General features: G+C 35.8%; 1 protein-coding gene across 1 annotated transcript; it reads right to left on the bottom strand.

Annotated features, from left to right (window-relative positions):
• Positions 1-773: 773 nt before the first annotated feature.
• On the bottom strand, positions 774-24,953 carry LOC128666868 (cytochrome P450 2C8-like). The gene is made up of 9 exons (XM_053721672.1): positions 24,714-24,953; positions 18,175-18,337; positions 17,701-17,850; positions 16,649-16,809; positions 15,022-15,198; positions 14,393-14,534; positions 11,411-11,598; positions 10,102-10,243; positions 774-1,550 (listed from the first exon to the last, which is right to left on the bottom strand). The coding sequence occupies exons 1-9, from the start codon at positions 24,891-24,893 to the stop codon at positions 1,369-1,371; spliced, it is 1,485 nt and encodes a 494-aa protein (XP_053577647.1). The 5' UTR covers positions 24,894-24,953; the 3' UTR covers positions 774-1,368.
• Positions 24,954-25,297: the final 344 nt, after the last annotated feature.

Genomic DNA, 25,297 nt, shown 5'->3' with positions numbered 1-25,297 from the left:
TGGGCTTGAGCAATACCAATGTCAAAAGTTGTTATTAATACTAGTACTTACTTTCAGTCCCTTAATATTTATATGGTATAACAATAATATATAACCATATAAAGACTTACTGCTTTTCCTTATAAAAATCACTCTGAGTAAAACAGTCTATGCTGATATAATAGCCTGTATTTCAGTTGTGAAACAAATATAATTTATTTAGACTCTGCAGTTGTGATTCAAATAACCAAGGAACCTGATAGCTGTGCACTGAATAAGTCCAATCAATATCAATGAGGGTAGTAAAGGGATAAGATGTTTTCCCACCTATTCTGACTATTACCATCTAATATATAACTCACAACTCTCTTTAGTGAATATTTTAAAATGTATGTGTTTGTTTAAGATATAGCGGACATGATACGATGTCGGCATTCATCATTGCACAAGCATTTCTGGTGACATACTTGTGCAATACCGCCCCTGCTCACCTGCTGCCAATCGGCCGCTAGCAGGGGGTGTAAATCTTCCCGAATGCATCGGGATCTTTTCAGTCCGCCACCTAAAAGGTGGCAGAGAAGTTAAGGAAACGATGCCTGAAACGATGGGCATAGAATGCAGCATCCGCTGCTTAATAAATCTACCCCATAGACATAGATATTATACTAGGTCATTGGATAATGTACTATACAAATAGTATTCTTTTGTCTCTATATTTGAAATAAAGTTAAATTTAAAAAAAAAAATTAGGATTAACGAAAAACACTTAATAATGACACGGATTGTTTCTAAGCTTTCATTATTTTGAATGACTTTTTCTTATTTTCTCATATTCTTTATTTTTTATGTATAATTGAGATACAGTGTATAATTATTTTGACTACATGAATAACTTTGAATATCAAGGGTTAACACTGTGTGTACAAATTAGTGGACTTTAGACAGCTGCGATATCCTGAACGAAGTGCCGTTAAAGGGACAGTCTACACCAAAATTGTCATTGTTTAAAAAGATAGCTTACGCCTTTACTACCCATTCCCATTCATACTCGAATTGTTAAAAAGAAAGGGGTTTTTGCATTGAAATAAGATCCCCTTATAAAGGATCTATTCAAATAGTGATATATCTATAGGCATACTACTTATTGTTAATAGATAGATAGATATAGATAGATAAACATTTGAGAAGGGTCATCCTTTAATTGCTGGAGCCAGGCAGCTCAATGTCTCGAGTCAGCCCTGATTATATAAAATACATGGTTTAATCTTGCACTAACTATATTATGCAATGTTTGATCCCCACCACATCTTAAAATACAAAATTATTTCTCCCATATACTGAATAGTGCATCTCTTCTCACAGTTTTATACTATATTGGAGCCAGCATTATTAACGTGGAGTTACATAGAGTTGATATGTTCTTGGGATTGATCCATTTTTTTGAGGTTCAGGAGTGATCTCAAGGTCATTCAGAGCCACGGTAGTTTTGAGGTTGAACTTCTGCAGAACTGAGGTTAAGGCAAGAAAAATTTCCATACGGGCCAGGCTCTCCCCAAGACAGTTTCTCTTCCCTGCAGAAAGTAACACAACCAGACTTAAAGGGACAGGAAACCTCAAAATGTTCTTTTATGATTTGGATAGAACATACAATCTTAAACAACTTTCAAATTTACTTTTATTATTAAATATGCTTCATTCTCTTGTTATCCTTTGCTCAAGGAACAGCATTGCATTACTGGCAGCTAGCTGAACACATCTAGTTAGCTAATCACAAGAGACAAATGTATGCAGGCATCAATCAGTAGCTATCTCCCACTAGTGTAGGATATGTGCGTATTCATTTTCAACAAAAAGAATTAGCCCAAAATACTGCAGAATTTTTAGCATTTTAACTATCACTCCATTTAAATAGAACCTTGTTTTTTGGTATATTTCATGCCATCAATTTCACTGCCATTGGGGTTTTCACTGACATTATTTACTGCTTGCGCAATTATGACACAAATGGTTGTAAAAGCTTATCTGGGATCCCCTTTGTTCAGAAATAGCAGACAGGGATCACCTTTGTTCAGAAAAACCAGACATATATATGGCTTTACCATTGGTTTTTGTTAATTAAAAGGCTGCTAATTGCATCTGCGCACCACACTTCTACTATTCCTCTGATGGTGAGGATTCCTTGCCTGATATTGAGCCTGATAATACCTCTTTCCTATTTAAAATTGAATATATTTGTTTTGAATACCTTAGAGGTTAAGAACCCTAAGCCTACTGATATTAAAACCTGCAGTCGTTTAAATTCAGTCTATAAATTTGTGTCTAATCTACCTGAAAATTTTCCTGTTCTTGATGCTGTTTCTGATTTAATTTCTAAAGAATGGTCTAAACCAGGTGTGTCTCTTATTCCTTCTGCAAGGTTTAAAAAACTATATCTGTTACCATCTGCTAATCTGGAGTTATGGGCTATTTCTACTTTGGCTAAACGTACCACTATTCCTTTGGAAGATAGTACCTCTTTTAAGGACCCTCTTGATAGAAAATTAGAATCTTTTCTAAGAAAGTCCTTTTTATACTCTGGTTATATTCTTAGACCTGCTGTTTCTATTACTGATGTCTCTGCAGCCACCTCCTATTGGTTGGATAGTCTTGCTCAGCAGTATTCCACTGACCCTGCTACCTCTAATTTGTTGAATTTGCTCAAACAATTATTTTATTGGTGATGCTGTATTTGACATTATGAAAATTAATGTTAAAAAATGTCTCTGTTTTTTCTTTCCAGGAAGGCCCTGTGTCTTAAATTCTCGAATGCTGATATTTTTTCTAAATCTAGATTGTTGTCTCTTTCTTTTCAAGGAAAGAAGCTTTTTGGCTCAGATTTAGATTCTATTATTTCTACTGTTTCTGGTGGTAAGGGTGAATTTCTTCCTCAGAACAAGAAGTCCAATGGAAAATTCAAGGCTTCTAGTCAGTTTTGTTCCTTTTGTCAGATTAAGGAAGATAAATGTGACTCTTCCCAGAAACAAGGTAATCCCAGTTCAGTCCGGAGACCCACTGTCAACTGAAATAAGTCTAAACAGGGTAAGAAATCTACCCCCGTTTCCGTATGAAGGTGAGGCCCCCCAATCCAGATATTCTGGTATGGGCAGATTAAAGCTTTTTCGAGAAGCTTGGTTTCAGTCTGTCCCAAATCCCTGGGTTCAGAATATTGTTGCTCAAGGTTACCAGATAGGATTCAGATCAAGGCTTCCCAGAGGAAGGTTTTTCCTGTCTAATGTTCTGTAGAAGCTCAGACTTTTCTTCAGTCTGTCTCCGCTATGGAAGAAATGGAAGTGATTGTGCCAGTTCCTTTGCTGGAACAGGGGGTGGTATTTTATTTAGATCTCTTCATTGTTCCAAAGAAGGAAAATTCTTTCAGACCAATTTTAGATCTAAAGATTCTAAACAAATGTGTAAGGATTCCATCTTTCAGAATAGAAGCTGTCAGGACTATTCTGCCTTTTGTTCAGCAACATCAGTTTATGTCCACAGTAGATTTAAAGAATGCTTACCTTTTTATTCCTATTCATCCAGAAAATCATCCGTTTCTGAGGTTTGCTTTTCTGGATCAACATTATCAGTTTGTTGCTCTTCCTTTTGGTCTAGCTACAGCTCCAATTATATTTTCCAAGGTACTGGGTACCCTTTTGTCAGTAAATAGAACTCAGGGTATTGCAGTGTTTCCTTACCTGGACTATATCTTGGTTCAAGCTCCATCTTTTCCTTTAGCAGCATCTCACACCAAAAAATTGTTGTTGTTTCTTCAAAATCATGGTTGGAGGATCAATTTGACAATGAATAATTTGATTCCTCAGAAAATGATTTCTTTCCTTGGTTTCTAGATAGATTCAGTGTCCATGAGTCTTTCTCTCACAGATCAGAGAAGAGTGAAATTTGTGTAAGACTGCCTGAAGCTTCAGTCTCTTTCTTTCCCTACAGCAGCTCAGTGTATGGAAGTTTTAAGTCTCATGATTGCAGCCTTAGATGCAATCCCATTTGCTTGGTTTCACATGAGGCCTCTTAAGCTTTGTATGCTGTGCCAATGGTGCAGGGATTATTCTCAAATATCTCAAAGAATATTTTTAGATTCCAGTGTAAATAAGTCTTTGGCTTAGTTGTTGAATCATCAGTTCATTATTCAGGGGGCTTCTTTTCCTCATTGTTTCTGGTCTGTGATCACCACAGATGTAAGTATTTCAGGTTGGGAGGCAGTTTGGTGGTCTCTGACAGCACAAGTGGTTTGGAGTCCTCGGGAGGCAAGGCTTCAAATCAATATTTTAGAACTCTGAGCTATTTTCAGGGCCCTTCAAGCATGTTCTCTTTTGAAAAGGGAATCTTATCACCATTTCCAGTCAGACAATGTTAAAGCAGTAGCTTATGTCAATAATCATGAGGGAGCTTGCAGTTCCCTAGATATGAAAGAAGAGTCTTGAATTCTTTCATAGGCCGATACAAACACTTGTCTGATTTCTGCTACTCATATTCCAGGAGTGATCAATTGGGAAGCAGACTTTCTCAGTTGTCAGTCTCTTCTTCCAAGGGAGTGGTCTCTTCATCAGGATGTATTCAGTTTGATAGTGGACCTTTGGGGTCTACCAGAGATAGCTCTGATGGCCTCTCATTTGAACAACAAACTTCTCAGGTATTTTTTGAGGTCCAGGGATCCACATGCAGTGGCAGTGGATACTCTAGTACTTCATTGGTCATTCCAATGTTTATCTCTTTCCTCCTCTTGTCCTTCTTCCCAGAGTGAACGCCAAGATAAAGCAGAAAATATCCTTTGTAATCCTAATAGCCCTAGTGTGTCCACACATGATTTTGTATGCAGATCTGGTACAGATGTCCAGTTTTCCTCCTTGGCCTCTTCCTCTTCAGCCAGACCTTCTGCCACAAGGTGCATTTTCCATCAGGATCTAAAATCTCTCAACTTGATGGCATGGAAATTGAATGCCTAGTTCTGAAACATAGAGGTTTCTCAGACTCTGTTATTGAGACTCTTATACAGGCTCGTAAGCCTGTGTCTAGAAAGATTTATCACAAGGTTTGGAAAACTTTTTTATTCTTGGTATATAGATCATGGTTATTCCTGGCATTCTTTTCGAATTGCAGTTTTTACAGAATGGTTTTGAATAATGGGTTATCTGCCAGTTCTTTGAAGGGACAGATTCTGCCCTTTCTTGTTAATCTTCCTGATGTTCATTGCTTTGATTCGTATTTAACCTGTTATGAATCCTTTTTCGCCTCCTTTTTCACCTCCTTGGAATCTTAACCTGGTGTTAAGAGTTTTGTAAGTGCCTCCTTTTGAGCCTATGCATGTTAGACATTAAACTTATTTCTTGGAAAATGTATTTCTTTTGGCCATTCCTTCTGCAAGAAGAGTTTCTGAATTGTCTGCTCTTTTTTATGAATCTCCTTATCTTATTTTTCTTCAGGATAAGGCGGTTTTAAGGACAGTTTTTAATGTATTGACTAAGGTTGTTTCTTCTATTAACATAGAGAGATTATTGTTCCTTCTTTGTGTACCAATCCTAAGAATGCTTTGGAAAGATCCTTGTATTATTTGGATGTTGTCAGGGCATTGAAATATTATATTGATGCTATTAAGGATAGTCTGTCTGTTCTTTTTTCTGGTTCTAGGAAAGGCCAGAAAGCCTCTGCGGTTGCTTTAGTCTCTGATTCATAAGGCTTATTTGGAGGCAGGTCCTTCTCCTCCCCAGAGGATTACAGCTCATTCTACCAGGTCAGTTTCCACCTCTTGGGCTTCCAAGAATGAAGCTTCAGTTGATATGATTTGCAAGGCAGTTACTTGGTCTTCTTTGCATACTTTTGATGTTTTTGCTTCATCTGAAGCAGCTTTTGGTAGAAAGGTCCAGCAGGCAGTTGTCTCTGCTTGAGACTTCTATCTGTTTTTTTGATTGCATTATAAAAAATAAAAACTATTGTGGGGTTGTGGATTTATTTTCTCAGTGAAAATATTGTTTTTTAAATCCCTCCATTTATGTTATTACTTGTGGACTTCCACAGCTTTGGTATTTGTTCCCATGAGTAAAGGACTATGGATTCTCACCACCTGTATGAAAAAAAACCCATCATTTATGCTTACCTGATAAATTCCTTTCTTTAATGGTGGTGAGAGTCCACAAGCCCCCACCCTTTTCTTAAGAGTTTATTTTGAGGACATCTTTTTTCCCTACTCCCTTAATAGCCCTTAATCTTTTTTTACCTCACTTATAGCTAGATTACGAGTTTTGCATTATGAGTGAAAAAGCATTGTTATGCTTCATACCGATGCTTTTTCCCTAACGCCGCTATTACAAGTCTTGTAGGTTTACGTGTACCGCACACCTTTTTGGCCGTCACGCAACATCAGCACCGCACTTTTCAATGGGACTTCCATAGCGCCGGTATTACAAGTTTTGCTGTGAGGTCAAAAAGAAAGCGGTACACCCTAAAATTACAAGATTCGCCATCTAAAGTCAGTAGTTATGAGTTTTATGCTACAAAGCTGAACCATAAAACTCATAACTAAACTGTCAAAAAGTACACTAAACACCCATAAACTACCTATTAACCCCTAAACCGAGGCCCTCGCATCGCAAACACTATAATAAAATTATTAAATTAAAATTAAAAAATGTATTAACCCCTATTCCGCCACTCCCCGACATAGTTGCCACTATAATAAACCTATTAACCCCTAAGACGCCCTCCCGCATCGCAAACACTATTTAAATATTATTAACCCCTAATCTGCCGTCCGCCAAAACACCGCCGCTATAATAAATCGATTAACCACTTAACCGCAAGTCCCCCACAACGAAATATACTAAAATAAACTATTAACCCCTAAACCTCTGTCCTCCCACATCACTACATAAATATATTAACCCTTAAACCTAACCCTAACGTAACCCTAAGCTTAACACCCCCTAACTTAAATATAATTAAAATAAATATAAATTAAACTTACAATTATTACCTAAATAATTCCTATTTACCTATAAAATAAAACCTAAGCTAGCTACAAAATAACTAATAGTTACAATGTAGCTAGCTTAGGTTTTATTTTTATTTCACAGGTAAGTTTGTATTTATTTTAACTAGGTAGACTAGTTAGTAAATAGTTATTAAATATTTACTAACTACCTAGCAAAAATAAATACAAAGTTACCTGTAAAATAAAACCTAACCTGCCTTACACTAAAACCTAACATTACAATAAAATAAAATAAATTAAATTAATAAAATACAATTATCTAAATTACAAAAAAAATAAACACTAAATTACACAAAATAAAAAACAAAGTTATCAAAAATAAAAAAGAATTACACCTAATCTAATAGTCTTATCAAAATAAAAAAGCCCCCCCAAAATAAAAAAACAAAACCCTAGCCTACACTAAACTACCAATGGCCCTTAAAAGGGCCTTTTGCGGGGCATTGCCCCAAAGAAATCAGCTCTTTCACCTATTAAAAAATACAAACAACTCCCAACAGTAAAACCCACCACCCACACAACCAACCCCCCCAAATAAAAACCTATCTAAATAAACCTAAGCTAACCATTGCCCTGAAAAGGGCATTTGAATGGTCATTGCCCTTGAAAGGGCATTTAGCTCTTTTACATTGCCCAAAGTCCCTAATTTAAAAATAAAACCCACCCAATAAACCCTTAAAAAAAAAACTAACACTAACCCCCGACGATCCACTTACAGTTTTCGAAGACCGGACATCCATCTTCATCCAGGCGGCAGAAGTCTTCATCTAAGCGGGCAGAAGTCCTCATCCAAGCAGGCAGAAGTCTTGATCCAGACGGCATCGTCAATCTTCATCCATCTGGCGCGGAGTGGGTCCATCTTCAAGACATCCGGCGCGGAGCATCCTCTTCTTACGATAGTCGCTGTAGAATGAAGTTTCCCTTTAAGTGACGTCATCCAAGATGGCGTCCCTTACATTCCGATTGGCTGATAGAATTCTATCAGCCAATAGGAATTAAAGGGGAAAAAATCATATTGGCTGTTGCAATCAGCCAATAGGATTGAGCTTTCATCCTATTGGCTGATCCAATCAGCCAAAAAAAAGCGAGCTCAATCCTATTCAGGATGGACCCGCTCCGCGCAGGATGGATAAAGATAGAAGATGCCGTCTGGATGAAGACTTCGCCGGCTGGATGAAGATGGAAGAGGCTGCCCGGATGAAGACTTCTTGCCGCCTGGATGAAGACTTCTTGCCAGCTGGATGGATCCTTCAAGCGAGACTTCAATAACTGTAAGTGGATCGTGGGGGTTAGTGTTAGGTCTATTTAATGGTTTTTTGAGTGGGTTTTATTTTTAGAGTAGGGTCTGGGCAGGTAAAATAGCTAAATGCCCTTGTAAGGGCAATGCCCATACAAATGCCCTTTTCAGGGCAATGGGAAGCTTAGGTTATTTTAGATAGGGTTTTTATTTGGGGGGTTGGTTGGGTGGTGGGTTTAACTGTTGGGGGGTGTTTTGTACTTTTAAGGGCCATTGGTAGTTAATTGTAGGCTAGGGTTTTTTTTATTTTGGGGGGGCTTTTTTATTTTGATAGGGCTATTAGATTTGGTGTAATTCTTTTTTTATTTTTGATAATGTGTTTTTTTTTCATAATTTAGTGTTTTTTATTTTTTGTAACTTAGCGTTTATTTTTTTTGTAATTTAGTCATTTTTAATAAGGGTTAAATAGTATATTTAAATAATTTGAGTAGGGTTAGGGTTTTTTAATATGTAATTTAGTTAATTTAATTGGTAGTTTAATGTAATTTTAGTATAATACTTAGGGTAGGTTAATTAATAGTTTAAAATTAGTTTATTTTAATTCTACGTGTAAGTTTTAATTTATTTGAAGATAGGGATGTTAATAGGGTTAATAGGTTTAGTTATTGGTAATGATGTGGGAGGCCAGAGGTTTAAGGGTTAATAAGGTCCGCGGCTGCGATGTTAGGAGAGTGTATTGGTGCCGGTGAATGCAGCATAGTTGAGACTTTAATAAATATCCCCCTATGGGTTAATAGGTTTATTATAGTATTTGCGATGTGGGAGGGTTGCAGTTTAGGGGTTAATAGGTAGTTTATGTATGTTATTGTACTTTGTAACAGTTTAGTTATGAGTTTTGTGAAACATTTTTGTTTCACAAAATCCATAACCACTGGTCTCAGATCGCGGTATGGATCGTTGTGGTATAGACTATAATGCTAGCATTATAGCCTGGCTGAACGACTTATAATACGGCGCAGTGGAAAATCCTGCACTCAAACATCAATTTTTTTGTGCGGAATGGACGTTGCGTTAAGGCTAAAATGCTTGCGGTATAGCTATACCACAGCAACTTGTAATATGCGCTACCTGCCATTCCACACGCAATGGCCAATTTTTCAGCAGTATAGCCGTACCGCACCATAACGCAAAATTTGTAATCTAGCCCTTTATTTGAAAAAGCAGGAATGTAAAGCTTAGGAGCCGGCCCATTTTTGGTTCAGCATCCTGGGTAGCTCTACATTTAGCCACCAATCAGCAAGCGAACCTAAAATGGGTTGGTTACTAAGCTTTAATTTCCTTCAATCCTAACAGAATAATCAATTAGGTTTACTTTTTAGTAAGAAAAAGCTATCTATATATAAATTATGTCAACAAATTTAACTTTTAAATACAAAATTAAACTTTTAATGAATCAGAGCATTCATTTTAAACAACTTTCCAATGTGCTTCATTCTCCTGGCATCCTTTGTTGAAAAGCATATCCAGGTAAGCTCAAGAGCTTGCTAATTGGTGGCAAAAAAAAATATGGCTCTTGTTATTGGCTCACCTGATATGTTCATCTATCTCCCAGGAGTGCATTGCTGCTCCTTCAACAAAGGATATCACGAGAATGAAGTACATTTGATAAAAAATAAGTCAATAAGAAAGTTTTTTAAATTGTATGCACAATCAGGATTATGAAAGTAAAAATTGGGGCTTAATGTCACAATTTATTAAACATTTAGCTGAAATTGTTGCAGTAACATTTGATAGGTAGACAGACAGATAAGAGATCGATACAAATAAAGAAAGCACATTATATTTGTATTACCTATGGAAAATGGTATGAAAGCCTCATTTTTCTTGAAATGTCCATCCTCAGTAAAAAAATTCCCAGGGTCAAATTTTAGTGGGTCCTTAAAATATTTTGGATCCTTTAAGACAGAAGTAAGCAGGGAGCAAACTGCTGTACCCTAAAACAATGAATGCACAAATTTAATACTTTTGAAATTATGTTTGATACCATAAATATTTCCCTTGTTATTAGATTACTGCTCCTGGGATTGGGACTACGCATTTTAGTAATTAAACATTGCACTGTTATTAAGTAACTTACATGAGACTGACCCTTTAACCCATTAAACATGCCATTGTCATTAGGTCACTTTGTTCCTACATAACACTGGCCCTTTAACCCATTAAACATGCCATTGTCATTAGGTCACTTTGTTCCTACATAACACTGGCCCTTTAACCCATTAATCATGTCACGTTTTTTTGTACTTGTCAGAGCTAGTGCACGTACTACAAGTAGAAAGCGAACGCATAAAGTATATTGGTATATGTATGTATATTTTAACTGGCTATGTACTGTAAATATTTTATATTACAATGTTCTTCACATAGTAGAAAATGTTCTTAGCATTTTAAATGTATATTTTTTATATATATATATATATATATATATATATATATATTCATATAGATGTATAGATATAAAGGCAAGGCTATATCTTAAAAAAATAATAATATATATATATATATATATATATATATATATATATATATACATATATACAAAGAACATTTTCTTCTATGTGAAGAACATTGGAATGTAAAATATGCATAACTACCTTTGGCTTTAGCACAGTTGGTCTAATGCAGATTCCTCAAACTTGGCCCTCCAGAGGTTTTCTTGGCCCTCTGGAGGTCCACGTTTCTGGATGTCTGGTCTAATGAGATGTTGGGTTAGTGCACAAGCGATAAGTGTTTGTTTGTTTTTGCTTTTTTTAACAGTGCGCTCATGGGAAGTATGGGAAGTATGGGAAGAAGAAATTAACATGGTCGAGATATTTCAAGTACTGAAGTTAGCGCACATCGGGTTTCACTCGCACACCAATATTTTACTTTCAACTTGTAATACACGCGCTAACCCACCCGTGTTTTAAAGCTTAGTTCCAGTAGGATTTGCGTGCTAGTGAAAGCGATCAATAGTACACTACTTGTAATCTGGCTCAAAATGCGTAACTTTCATTAGATTACATTGCTTCTAAACTAAAACCATTAAACACCTCAGTAACTTTATGCTGTATATATCCTTGCCCTATTACTTTCTCTGGGTTCAACTCCAGGCCTCTGACCTTAGGAATTGTATATCCTCTGAAAGTTGTATCTTTACTTGTTTCTCGTACAAGACCCATAGGGACTATATCTGAAAATCTCTGGATCTCATGGATTACGGCATCTGTATATGGCATCTTATTTCGGTCCTCTATGGAAGGATTGCGGCTCTGTCCAATCACAAGGTCTATCTCTTCTTGAATCTTTTCTATAAATAAAAAAGGAAACAATTGAATTTTTAAAAAAGTGAATTGAGCCATGTAATATATATATATATTTATTTATTTTTTTAAAGTAAAACATTTTAAATCAGATTTTAAAAATGTATTTTAAAAAAGCTGGGATTTTTTTTCTAGTGAAAAATAACATGCTAAAATAAAATCCTATAAAGAGACTATAACAATATGAAAAATAATTATATTGATTGAGAAAGAATAACAGGTGTTTGTAGGTGTATTTCTGAAATATTTTTAATTCACTAAAAGGTCCTTATTAAACAAGACTTTAAATGGACATTGAACACTTTGATATAGTAATATAAAATGATAACTCACATATATATATAACTCTGCAATATTCTTTCATTATTTATTTTGTCCCCTTTTCCTGTAATTCTATTGTGAGCTTTTTAGATCCAGTTAGAAATGGGCGTATCACACTAGGGACCTATTTATAACTGTCCCTAATTGACCACAGCAGAGAAGGTAACCTAAGTTACAACATGGCAGCTCCCATTGCTTTATAGACACTAAAACTTTACACTAATTTTTCAATATTTAAACATCTAATGAAACTTTAAAAAAATACATCTACATGTTATTCTCAGACTAATCTTTATTTGAATGCATCATTCTAGCTAGCATTTATTTAGTGTTTAATGTCCCTTTAAAAAGAAGGGAGTCCCATCTGTCATTGCAGTACATACTTGATGGATGCCTAGGGGTGATTGAGAGATACAGGTAAAATAAAACAAAAGTTTCACTGTAAACATCAAAGTGGATAAAATGCATAATTCTAATGAGCTTTGAGAAGCTGGATGTTTGGGTAGAAGGGAGTCACTGGTGATAGTTTGGAGGAAATGTATTAGAAATGGATAGAATTACAGAGTTTAAAATAGGTTTACAAGAGGGTTGGTAGTTGTTTTAGAAGACTAAAGCATCGAGAAAATTTGAGTATAGTTGCTTGGAAGAATGTTTACAGGAATATGAAACAGTGCACCTTTAGTAAAAAAACAAAAACAAATATATATGTTAAATCAAAGTGAACATAAAAAGGAACAGATTGTGTTAAAACAGCAAACAATTTACTTGTTGTTTTGTTTTTGTTTTTAAATTAGCTCCTGTCTACAGCTAGATAAATGAGTAGACATGTTGGCAGTTTAGGTTGCATCCTTTCTCTTCTGAGCATGGGTAGAATGGATTTTTGATTTACTTTAAACTCTTTCTTTTTGAAATAAACCCTGCAGTGGTACGCCATTACAGATAGAAGTAAAATGAATATACTTTGTGTGGACTAAGATAAGAAGACATCACTGAAGTTGTGATCATATAATGGCTATTGCAAGAGAGTGTACTGCTTAAAGGGACATGAAACCCACATTTTTTCTTTCATGATTCAGATAGATTATACATTATTAAACTACTTTCACATTTGCTTCTGTTATCAATTTTACTTCATTCTCTTGGTATATTTTATTGAAGAAGCAGCAATGCATTACTAGGAGCTAGCTGAAAACATTTGTAAGCCAATGAAAATAGGCATACAAGTTCAGCCACCAATCAGAAGCTAGCTCCAAGCTCTTGAGCCTATCTAGATATACTTTTAAACAAAGGATACCAAGAGAATGAAGCAAATTAAATAGAAGTAAATCAGAAAGTTGTTTTAAATTGTATGCTCTATCTGAATCATGAAAGAAAAAATAAAATGTGTTTCTTGTCCCTTGAAGTGGCTGAAAGTCCTGTAGACGAGAAGTCCTGTAGACATTCCCATCTACAAGACTACTCCAGACTGGCCCCTATCTTGTGGAACTCTCTGCCTCGCTCCACAAGACTATCTCCGAGTTTGTGAAGTTTCAAGCGCTCCCTAAAGACTCCACTGTTCAGGGATGCATACAACCTACACAAACATTTTCTAACTTCAGTTCTTCTCCTCCTTTGTTATCCCCTTGAACCCCCTTAACATGTAAGCATATGAGCCCATCTGTTTGCAGATCACCTTCATAAGAGCTGTCTACAACAGAAAACTCTCAGCAGCGCCCTCTACCCACTTGATTCCTATAAATGTTACCTTGCATATTGTGCCTAGGGATGGGAGAATGTTTCTAAAAATTCGAAATTTAAAACGAATTTTGATACATTCGTTCGTTCGAATCGAATTTCGAATGTTTATATAACATTCTAACATTCTATTTTCGAATTTTCGTTTTCGAATTTTTCAATAAAATTCAAAAATATTCGTTCGAATAATAGAATGTTTAGCTATGTATTCATTCAATTTCGAAATGTAATATTCAAATTCGAATTTGACATTCAAATTTGAAATAGTATTTCTAGTCTACAACTGTGTTTAATAAATGTAATATTCAAATTCGAATGTAACATTCGATTTGAATGTGATATTCGATTCGAATGTGACATTCGAAATAGTGTTTCTAGTCTACAATTGTGTTTTATAAATGTAATATTCGAATTCGAATGTGATATTCGAATGTGACTTTCGAAAACTGTAAATAACATTCGAAAATCGAATTTTTAAGAATATTCGTTCTTATCAACATTCTATTATGTAAATCGAATTTCTACAATAACATTTGTTCTAACATTCAATTTCGGATATAAACACATTCGCCCATCCCTAATTGTGCCTATGTTCATAGCGCTATGGAATCTATTGGCGCTCTACAAATGACTGATAATAATAATAATACAAGAGAATTGGAGAATTCTGGTTCTCCGCAGAGAATCTCAAATGATGGCAATTTTAACCTATTCTGTAATACTTACTCTGTACCTCTGGATACTTTAGAAGAATGAGGTAGCTGTATCTCAGAGTTGTGCTTGTGGTTTCTGTTCCAGCAAAAAAGAGGTCAATAACTGTACCAAATAAGTTATCAAAGTGGAATTCTGTAGTGGAGTTTTTTGATTCCTGTGAGGTAAAGGACAATTATTAAAAGCATGTCCCTAATAGAAAATATCTACAATTAAAATAATGCCCCCTCTTTGTTTCCGAAAAATATGCTCACAGCTTGCCATAAACTCATTAAATAAAAAGAAGGAAATTTGTCCTAAAACAAAATGATTTGGAGTGAGAGAGGGTCTTGTATTGTCATATGCCATTGATAAAGGACATTGCTAGCCAATCCATATTTGATTCCACATAAATGGTATACTATTTTATGCATTTTTATCTTAAAGCAGAGGTCACCTAGTTTGGAAATTCTGAGGGGCAAAATGTCCATTATAGGTTCAGTGCTGAAATAAAAAATAACAACAGGATAGCCTAAGAGAAACTGTTTAATATTGAAGTAGGCATTTTTTGTTGCCAAGGTCCAAGCCACAATTGAGGAATTTCAAAAAAAGTTACAAAAGTGAATAGTACATAGACAAAGAGCATGTTTTGGCATACAAGTTACCTCTTTCATCTTGATAAGAAAGCAGTCAATAAAGTCCCTTGGGCAGTTCACATCAAGAGTCTCTTTATGACCTTCCACTGACTCCCTTACAAATGCTTTCAGCTTGTCAAGATTTTTGAAGAGCTTCTGGTGTGGTCCAGGAAGACAGCAGAGGGTTTTAGGGAAGATATTGAGTAGCTATAGAAAGAAAAATATAACATTATAAATTGTTCCTTCATCCACCCCAGGTAAGGGTGAACTAAAATGTGCAAAATTGCAGCTGTTATATCTCAGTTTAAAGGGACACTGAACCCAAATTTTTTATTTCGTGATTCAGAGCATGCAATTTTAAGCAACTTTCTAATTTACTCCTATTACAAATGTTCTTCATTCTCTTGGTATCTTTATTTGAAATGCAAGAATGTAAGTTTAGATGCCGGCCCATTTTTGGTGAATAACCTGGGTTATTCTTGCTGATTGGTAGATAAATTCATCCACCAATAAAAAAGTGCAGTCCAGAGTTCTTAAACAAAAAAAGCTTAGATGCCTTCTTATTCAAATAAAGATAGCAAGTGAACGAAGAAAAAATTATAATAGAAGTAAATTAGAAAGTTGCTTAAAATTGCATGCTCTATCTGAATCACAAAAGAAAAAATTTGGGTTCAGTGTCCCTTTAAGCCCCAAATTAATTCTACATACAGTAATATTGACTGTTTCACTTATATAGGGATTTGTTCTTTATTGGAATATATATATATATATATCTCCCTTGGTGAATCCTATATTTGACTGAACTCAACATAGAAACATAGATATTTCCTAAAAGTATAAACTTATCTAGTTCATAGGATAGATTTATGCTTATCCCTGGTATACTTAAAGTCCCACACAGTGTTTGTCATTATTACCTAGTTTATTCCATGACTCAATCACTCTTTCTGTAAAGAGGTTCTTCTTCAAATTACTCCTCCTGAATATACTACCTTTCAGCTTGATATCATGACGACCCTTTGTTCTTGAATTTTTCAATATATGTAAAATACTCCCAGCCTCAGCTTTACTAAACCCTTTAATATACTTGAAAGTTGCTATCATATCACCTTTTTTTCCTTCTCTCCTCTAAGCTATACACTAAACATAATACCATGGGCACCTGCAGACTATTTTCTTGGGGATAAGGCAAAAAAATACATTTTCCTGAGCATAATAATATATGTGGTAAAATATGCAGCAGGAGAAAGTTTACTGATGTACATATGAGTTGAATATTGTTTTCAAAATGGTGGCTCATTGGCAAAAATAGAGATCTAAAATGGAGCCGTATGCTTGGATATACATGAAGCAAAATTCCAGAGATGGCATATGTGTAACCACTCCCTCTCCAGTGGTTCATGCTCAGGTTTAAACATATTTAGGAGTTTTTTGACCAACTATCGGACACCACTCTTTAGCAAAACAGTACATTGTCAAATCTTCCTATCATGCAATATATATATATTTGCAAAATATATAATTCATACACATAGAGTTCAACATTTATTTTTTATTCTACTTCCCATTTCCAGTTTTAAACCGTTCTAATTAGTAAAGTCACATTCAATTATTATGACTGATGCAACAATGTTTTTTTTTAGTAGTGGAAACTTACAATACCCCAAAATGATGCAAGGAGCAAAAAGACTTCCTGTAACAAAGAAAGCAGCGTGACAAATTTTTCATCTTCATAGTCAAAACGTTCTCCAAAAACAATGGAGCAGATGACATTAGAAACGGTCACCCTTAGTAGATCAGATGGATCAAAGGGGGTATCTGGATAAAGATAACAATAAATATTATTTAGCAATGGTGCAAAATAAAAATAAAATATGGTTTTAAATGGTCTTGCTTCCTTTAAAGGGACAGTATACACCAATTTTCATATAACTGGATCTAATAGACACTACTATAAAGAATAATATGCACAGATACCAAAATCCAGTATAAAACCTTTTAACAAGCTGGGCCTTGTTAGTGCAGTAGATAAAACCTTTTAAAAACTTACTTAGAAGCTCCCAGTTTAGCACTGTTGATAAGATTAGCCTGGAACAACCGGTGAAAGGGTCTGGAAAGCAAAAAGATCAGACCCTCCCCCCTCCTCCTCCTCCTCTGCATATGAAAAGACCCGTTACACAAACAGGAGCAAGCAGGAGTAGGTATACAGCAGTTTACTTCTAAACCATTGGGGCTTGGTTAGGAGTCTAAAAATCTGCACAATGTTATTTAAAAATAAGCAAAACTATACATTTTTACAAAAAATAACCTGTATGGTCTATATAAATGGATCATCTACAAAACATTTATGCAATGAAAAATCTAATGTACAATATCCCTTTAAAGAGTGGACATCTTCAACTTTTCACTATTATTAATATATTTTGTGCAATACATTATAAACATAACAAAGTTATGGACATCTTCAACTTTTCACTATTATTAATATATTTTGTGCAATACATTATAAACATTGATTCTCCAATGCTTGAAGGCTGGAAACTCAAGCACTTTCATAAGAATATTCAAAAAAAATCTGGTATGTCACTATCTATCAATAAAACTTGACATTGATCTATACAATTTTAACAATGATCTGAACACATACATATTTAACTATCTTTGTAATATGGTTCACAGAGATATAACACTTTATAATATCCTCCCAACCTCCTTTTTTCTTGAATTCCTCTACTAGGTAAGAAGCCTCTTCCTGTATCCTCTCCTCAACGCTCTTCTTTCCCATCCCACAGTTCCTCAGAGTCATCAAAGAGAAACGACGTATTTGTTTCCAACGTTCCCCATTGCTCAGTATAACTCCTGGGACAACAAGAAAGAATCCGTAATAATATTACTTTTCTGTTATACAAACAAGATGGCTGCCAGAACCCCCCAAAATAAACAAAAATAAATAACAGGAGCTCAAAAATAACACAAGGAAGTAACCTTTAGGTCTCTATTAGCAAAATCACATGAAATGATATCCAGTTTCCATAAAAGTCTATTGGGATTTTTCATGTTACCACCAGTATCCAAACTTTACCAACTCAATGGAGACTAGGCCTTAGTTAGGAACTCCTGTTATTAGTTAATAACGATCAATATATTGATAAAATGTGTTGATTTTCATGGGAGATATCTTACCATAGTCTTTGAACACAAGGTAGGAGAATTCTGTGGATCCTCTTGCGGTGAAGGAATCACTGTTATCTACCAAAGCTTCCTTTACACAGTCAAAACCAGCTAGAACCACCATTGGACTGTTTGCAAGATAAATGGTAAAAACTGGACCATATGTTTGGCTAAGCTGAGAAAACACAAATAATATAAAATAAAATAGGGTTCAACCATTGGAAAATGGTTCTCCTACATTTTGTTATTGGCAACATATATATTTTGATTACTCCACTGTCTCCCTGAAACTACGAAAACTCCTTTACCTAAATATATTAAAAAAGAACATAATATTATAACACAAAAATTTACTTTTAACATTTAAAAGCAGGTAATTCTATTTCAACATTTCTACAATGATTTCTATAAAAGCTAACATTGCCCTTTGTTTTATTACTCCAATTTTGTTCTCAGCTGTACACACTAAATAATAAGTAACTCCAAGCCCTTGTGTTTCTCTTCAGTTTAAAGGACCAGTCAACACAGTAGATTTGCATAATAAACAAATGCATGATAACAAGACAACGCAAGAGCACCTAGGGGGAAATTTATCAAAGCCTCAACCGCAAATACGCCGGAATTCCACAGCATAATTGTTGCGAGCTTGATTCGACCTAGTTATCAAAGCCTACAGACCGACAAATGTTGAAATTTGTGACGTAACATACGATCGGCCGGTCTCAATCCGACGCAGATCGATGCTTACATCATTACAGATGTTCCGAATACACATTCGGCTCTATCTGATACTTTTTCCTATTTACCAAATAGTTAACAGGTACGCTCGTGGCTATTCCAGCCCAAAAAATGAATTTGAGTAGGGTTAGTTTTTTTTAATATGTTATTTTTTTTTTATTTAATTGGTAGTTTAATTTAATTGTAGTATATTAGTTAGGGTAGGTTAATTAAGTTTAGTTTAGTTTAATATAATTTATTTTAATTCTACAGGTAGGTTTAAATTTATTTGAAGATAGGGTTTTAATTTTAATTTAAAGTTAGTGGGTTATTAGGTTTAGGGGTTAATAGCTTAATATTTTTTGGCGATGTGGGGGGCTGATGGTTTAGGGGTTAATATGTTTAGTTAGTGGTAGTAATGCGGGAGGCCAGAGGGTTAGGGGTTAATACTTTTATTTAGGTTGCGGCAGGATCGGGGAGCAGCGGGATAGGGGTTAATAACTTTATTTAGGTTGCGGCGGGGTCGGGGAGCGGCGGGATAGGGGTTTATAACTTTGTTTAGGTTGTGGTGGGGACGGAGAGTGGCGGGATAGGGGTTAATAACTTTATTTAGGTTGCGGCGGGGTCGGGGAGTGGCAGGATAGGGGTTAATACATTTATTCAGATTGCGACAGGGTCGGGGAGCGGCAGGATAGGGGTTAATAACTTTATTTAGGTTGCGGCTGGGTAGGGGAGCGGCGGGATAGGGGTTAAACATTTTAGTATAGTGGCGGCGTTTAGTGACAGGGTATAAATAAAGTTTAGAAAAAGCCGAATAGATTATCGATGACTGCTAGTTAACAACAGTCCGATGCTCATCGCCCTGTACTTGGTGCACGTCTTTTTGCCGGCTTTTTCATAACTAAGGAGAGCATATTGAGTTACGCGGCCGCGATGCTAGGCGAGCATATTGATGCCGGCGAATGCAACACATTTGACGGCTTGCTAGATATCTGAAGACTGAAGACAGAAGACTGCCACCACAATGAAGATGGACTAGTTGCCACAGCCACGTAGGAGCCGGATTCAACATGGTGAGTACAATCTTTGGGGGTTAAGTGATAGGATTTTTTGGGGTGTTTTTTTTTTAAACGGATAGTAAACACAAAAAATGTTATCTGAATCATGAAAGTTTAATTTGGACTTTACTATCCCTTTATAATAGTTTTTTTCAGGCAGCAAAAGAGCTAAATTCCCTTTGAAGGGCAATTTTAGAGATTTTTTCTTTACATAGCCGTTTTTGGGGCAGGTGGGAGGCTGCTTGTAGAATGGGGTAGTATTTATTTTACTGAAAAGAGCTACATCACTTTAGGACAATGCCCTACAAAAAGCCATTTTAAGGGCTATTGCTATAGTTTAGTTTATTGTTAGCATAAGTTTTTCATTATGGGGAAGTTTTCTTTTTTAAAGGGACAGTTAATTCCAGAAAAAAACTTTCATGATTTAAATAGGGAATGTTATTTTAAACAACTTTCCAATTTACTTTTATCACCAATTTTGCTTTGTTCTCTTGGTATTCTTAGTTGAAAGCTAATTCTAGGAGGTTCATATGCTAATTTCTTAGACCTTGAAGACTCTAATCTGAATGCATTTTGACCACTAGAGGGCATTAGTTCATGTGTTTCATATAGATAGCATTGAGCATGTGCACGTGAAGTTACCCTGGAGTAAGCACTAATTGGCTAAAAAGCAAGTCTGTCAAAAGAACTGAAATAAGGGGGCAGTTTGCAGAGGTTTAGATACAAGGTAATCACAGAGGTAAAAAGTGTATTATTATAACTGTGTTGGTTATGCAAAACTGGGGAATAAATAATAATAATAAAGGGATTATCTTTCTTTTTAAACAACAAAAATTCTGGTGTTAACTGTCCCTTTGACAAAGGCTCGTTTGGAGAGCTGAAACGCGTAGAAGAAAAAAACCTGACCGGCTTATTGTAAACAGTCTCAGAGTGACTGCAACATTACTCCCAGGACCGCAAAAGCAGCTTTGTTTCCAAAAATCCCCTTGAACATAGGGAAGCTGAATAGGCGGTAGGAGCTTAATCCACTTACGAGGAACTACATTTTTGAAGAGTGCGCGCATGGAAAAGAGGAGCCAATCCGGCACACAGACGTGACCAATCCCGGTCTACGCACACACAAACCCAGTGGAGCCGGAGCAAACAGGTAAGCGGATAAACATACCACCGCTACCGCTGCTCGCCAAAAGACAGGGTAAGTGTGTATCCATTCACTGACTGCTTTCTCATATTGGGATTAAGAATTGGAGACAAGTTAGACAACACTGTGGGATCCTTCATAAAATTTAACACCAACAACACAATCTCTATTTGACTACACTGCTCCAGATATTGGAGACAAGTAAACTTAAGGCTTACGAGCCCGGGAGAACTTTGCCAATACACTGCCTGGAGTAGATCTCACTAGACAGCCAAGTTAAAAATTCTGGTTGTCCACTCATTCATTTGGGGATACTATCTGTGATATTCGGAAAACTGACTCTCTGATACATAATGTTATTAACATTGTGACATTTAAAGTTATAAGTTCAGCGAGAGCCACTCGCATTATTGTTACATTTAAAGTTATAAGTTTGGCGAGAGCAGCTCGCATCATTGTTTCTTCTGTTAGGATTCATTCTGGGATATTATACAGCCTAGAGAATGTATTGAAGCTTTAGGATAGTTTTAGAATTTTTAAAATATATTTATATTAGACACCAGTGTCAATTAATTAGCTTTTAGGCATATGAGCTTAAAGGGACACTGAATCCAAATTTTTTCTTTCGTGATTCAGATAGAGCATGCAATTTTAAGCAACTTTCTAATGTACTCCTATAATCAATTTTTATTCGTTCTCTTGCTATCTTTATTTGAAAAAGAAGGCATCTAAGCTTTTTTTCTTGGTTCAGACTCTGGACAGCACATTTTTATTGGTGGATGAATTTATCCACCAATCAGCAAGGACAACCCAGGTTGTTCACCAAAAATGGGCCGGCATCTAAACTTACATTCTTGTATTTCAAATAAAGCTACCAAGAGAATAAAGAAAATTTGATAATAGGAGTAAATTAGGAAGTTACTTAAAATGTCATGCTCTATCTGAATCACGAAAGAAAACATTTGGGTTCAGTGTCCCTTTAATTTTATGATCATGGTAATTTTAGAATGTGCTAATGAACTGTCAATTTTATTGTAAAACATAAACAGTTTCAAATTGTTCATTTTCTGAGAACCTTTATGACCCACTGGGCACCTTATTATTTCTAAACCACAGACTGCCGTAGTCGCCACCTCCATCCTGTTTTTTTAACTGTCCCTTTAAGTGGGGTTTTAGTTTTTAAAGAGGCTTAATTTTTTTTATTTTTGGTAAGTTTTTTTTTCTGTAATGGTAGGGTTTTTTTTTTTTTTTTTAGATAAGGATAGTTTTTTTTTGTCACTTAGGGGGTGTTAGGGTGGTTAGCTGGTTTAGATGTTAATGGGTAGTTTATGATGGGTTTGTGGTGTTTTAGGGGGTAATAATGTAGTGGGGTAGTTTGCAATGGGGGTTATGACTGTTTAGGGATTACTTTCCAGAGGACTAAGTGGCCCTTTAGGGGTTATTAGAAAAGGGGGCTTTTGGCAATTAGGGTTAGCACGCGAGTTCGGTTTTGTTAAACTTTTTGACGCTATTGAAGTCTATGGGGGAGTATGTTAACATGGTCACAATATTATAACTCTTTGCGTATGTCAGGTTAGCGAGAGAGCGAAAACAAATTACCTAGGTATACTGAGAAGGTGGGAACTAGCTGTGGATTAGTGCTGCACATATATGAATCTTGTCATTGGCTTACAGACGTGTTCAGCTAACTCCCAGTAGTGCGTTACTGTTCCTTCAACAAAGGATACCAAGAGAATAAAGCAACATTTACAACAGAAATAAGTTGTAAAGTTGTTTAAAAAAATGTATGCTCTGAATCATGAGAGAAAAAATGTGGGTTTCATGTCCCTTTAATGCATTTAAAACATTTTCAAACTCACCTGGTATATTAATTAATTGCAAGACTGCAAATGTGTAATTACAAGGTGTTTATTGTCCCTTTAAAAAATAAATTCTTCATAGCAATCATAATTGAACATCTACATGATTATTTATTCTTAACTCTCAATGTTTTAAAGTGACATTTGAATTGTATTAACTTTTTTTAAAGGGACATGAAGCCCTTTTTTTTCTTTCTTGATTCAGATAGAGAAAGCAATTTAAATGAAGTCTGCAATTTACTTTTATTATCTAATTCTCTTGTTATTCTTTCTTGAAGAGATATCGAGATATGTAGCGTGCACATGTCTGCAGCACTACGTGACAGGAAATAGTGTTGCCATCAACTAAGAACAATTGATAATAGAAGTCTATTGGAAAGTGGTTTAAAATTGTATGTTCTATCTGAATCATAAAATAAAATATTGAGTTTTATGTCCCCTTAACCCCTTGAGTGCTAATGACGGCTCTGAGCCATCACAGAGTTTCCCACTCTGGTGCTAATGACGGCTCAGAGCCGTCACTAGCACTCTCCCAACTTGAGGGAGATCTGGGGGCTCCCACCCGCTCCTACCCGGCGATCGGTGCTGCATAATGAAAGGCATCGCCGGGGCTACCGTTTTGCGTGGTGACGTCACTCACAATAAACGTGATGACGTCACCGCGCAACTTTATTTAACATTAACAATGTTAAATATAGGAGCAGGGGGCATGCTGCTTAGAAGCCTGTATCTCAGGCATCTAAGCAGCTACAGACCCCCAAGACCCACCGTTGGAAAGGTAATCGCCTAACCTTTCTAACGATGTAAGTTTTGGGGATCTGAAATAAATAAAAAAAAAGTTAAAAAAAATATTTTTAAAAATATTAAATAAAAAACCCTTTTAAGAAAACCTGAGCACCCAGGTGGGAAAGTGCTTAGCACTCAAAGGGTTAATACAAAAAAGCTGGGTTGGAATTATAAAATTCTACAAAAAGTCATATGATACACTTTACTAGGAAATCCTGAATGACTGAAATGGAGCCCAATATATTTTCTCTTACATGAAACCCAGTTATATGTAATACCTCCAATTGGCCTGGGTTGGAGGTACTGTCATTAGTAGAGAGGTCTGTCTGCTTTCCGTCCTGCAGCTTTTACCACAAAGATAAATGTTGTGGATTCCAATGACTTCTCTAAATCATCTAATTCTGACCCTGACACACTCAAACCTGCATCTCCTGTCAATTCCACCCACAGAACACTAGGGGGCAGCCACTCATAAGGTGCACATTCTTCCAGTGCCAGAAAGCATCTGGGAAAACATAGGAAGTATGTTAGCTGCATTTACATAGACAATGACACATGCCTGAATATATAATCTGTGAGGCAAACTTACAAAAACCTGGGGATACTACCTATATACAATCCCACAAGTACATAAAGCTATATACATAAAATTTTGGTAATCATGGAGTCAAAATGCTTGTGAGCCCACTCAGCTTCTTTGTAGATATTTATTATTAGTTGAGGGTAAATGTATTTTTCCTCAGCAAGCAGTTGCCTAGGACTGCGTCAATAACCGGATTAGCCTTATTTTTCTCTTTACAAATGTTTGTGCATTGGTCAGATGCTAGTGGTAAAATTTCTGGGCACAATTTATACAAATTACAATGAAAGCATCTGTCTAAACAATATGTAACTAGGTGCTCTAAAAGGGCAGGAAACACTAACCTTGTTTTGTTATATAACATCTTGTTGTTAAGATGAATTTCCAAAATAGTTTCAGCTAGTACTGACCTTAACCAGTGATGATGGCATCTCCTTGGGGCTCAACTGTAACATGTTTCCTAACAGTGGTATAGGTGAAGGTCCTGGGGGCATGTTTTTCTGTTTCAGTTTCCTTCTCCATGTGTAAAAATAAAGCACTAGAGTGACACAGGTGACAAGTGCCAGTGTCCCTGCTACTCCCAACTCCATAGTTAGAGTAATACTGTGTCCAGGAAGTGAAAAATACTTATAGATGTCATTCAGCCAGCCAAGTGCAAATCACATGTATGCCGAGAGGTATAGTATTTCATAGAGGTTTGTGGGAGGGGTCATTGAGATAATGAAAGAGTTGCTCAGCAAACAGAGATTATAGCTAATGATAGTTGTAAATATGATCACTAAGTACACTGTGTCTGTGCATTACAAAGTATAAAGTCTATACTGTATGAAAGATTTTACAACAATTGGTTTTAGATAGAGCAATATAGCTATGTTGCAGTTGTTCAAATTTGTGGAAAAAAATGCATTTCATAAGGGGATATGAAAACATTTTACAAATAAATACAGTGCCACTATAACCATAGATCAGCTTACCTTTACACCAGTAGGACTGT

This window comes from Bombina bombina, chromosome 7 (assembly GCF_027579735.1).
Source record: "Bombina bombina isolate aBomBom1 chromosome 7, aBomBom1.pri, whole genome shotgun sequence".
Classification (NCBI taxonomy): Eukaryota; Metazoa; Chordata; class Amphibia; order Anura; family Bombinatoridae; genus Bombina; species Bombina bombina.
This window is presented reverse-complemented; position numbering and strand designations above follow the sequence as displayed.

Bases quoted from the DNA above. Each gene is read 5' to 3' on its own strand.
- LOC128666868 (XM_053721672.1), bottom strand. From the start codon at position 24,893: ATGGAGTTGGGAGTAGCAGGGACACTGGCACTTGTCACCTGTGTCACT. The intron at 18,338-24,713 runs GTCAGTACTAGC...GTGTTTTCTCAG, and splicing joins TGCCATCATCACTGGTTAAG to CTTAGCCAAACATATGGTCC. The intron at 10,244-11,410 runs GTCAGAGGCCTG...TCATTGTTTTAG, and splicing joins GAGGATATACAATTCCTAAG to GGTACAGCAGTTTGCTCCCT.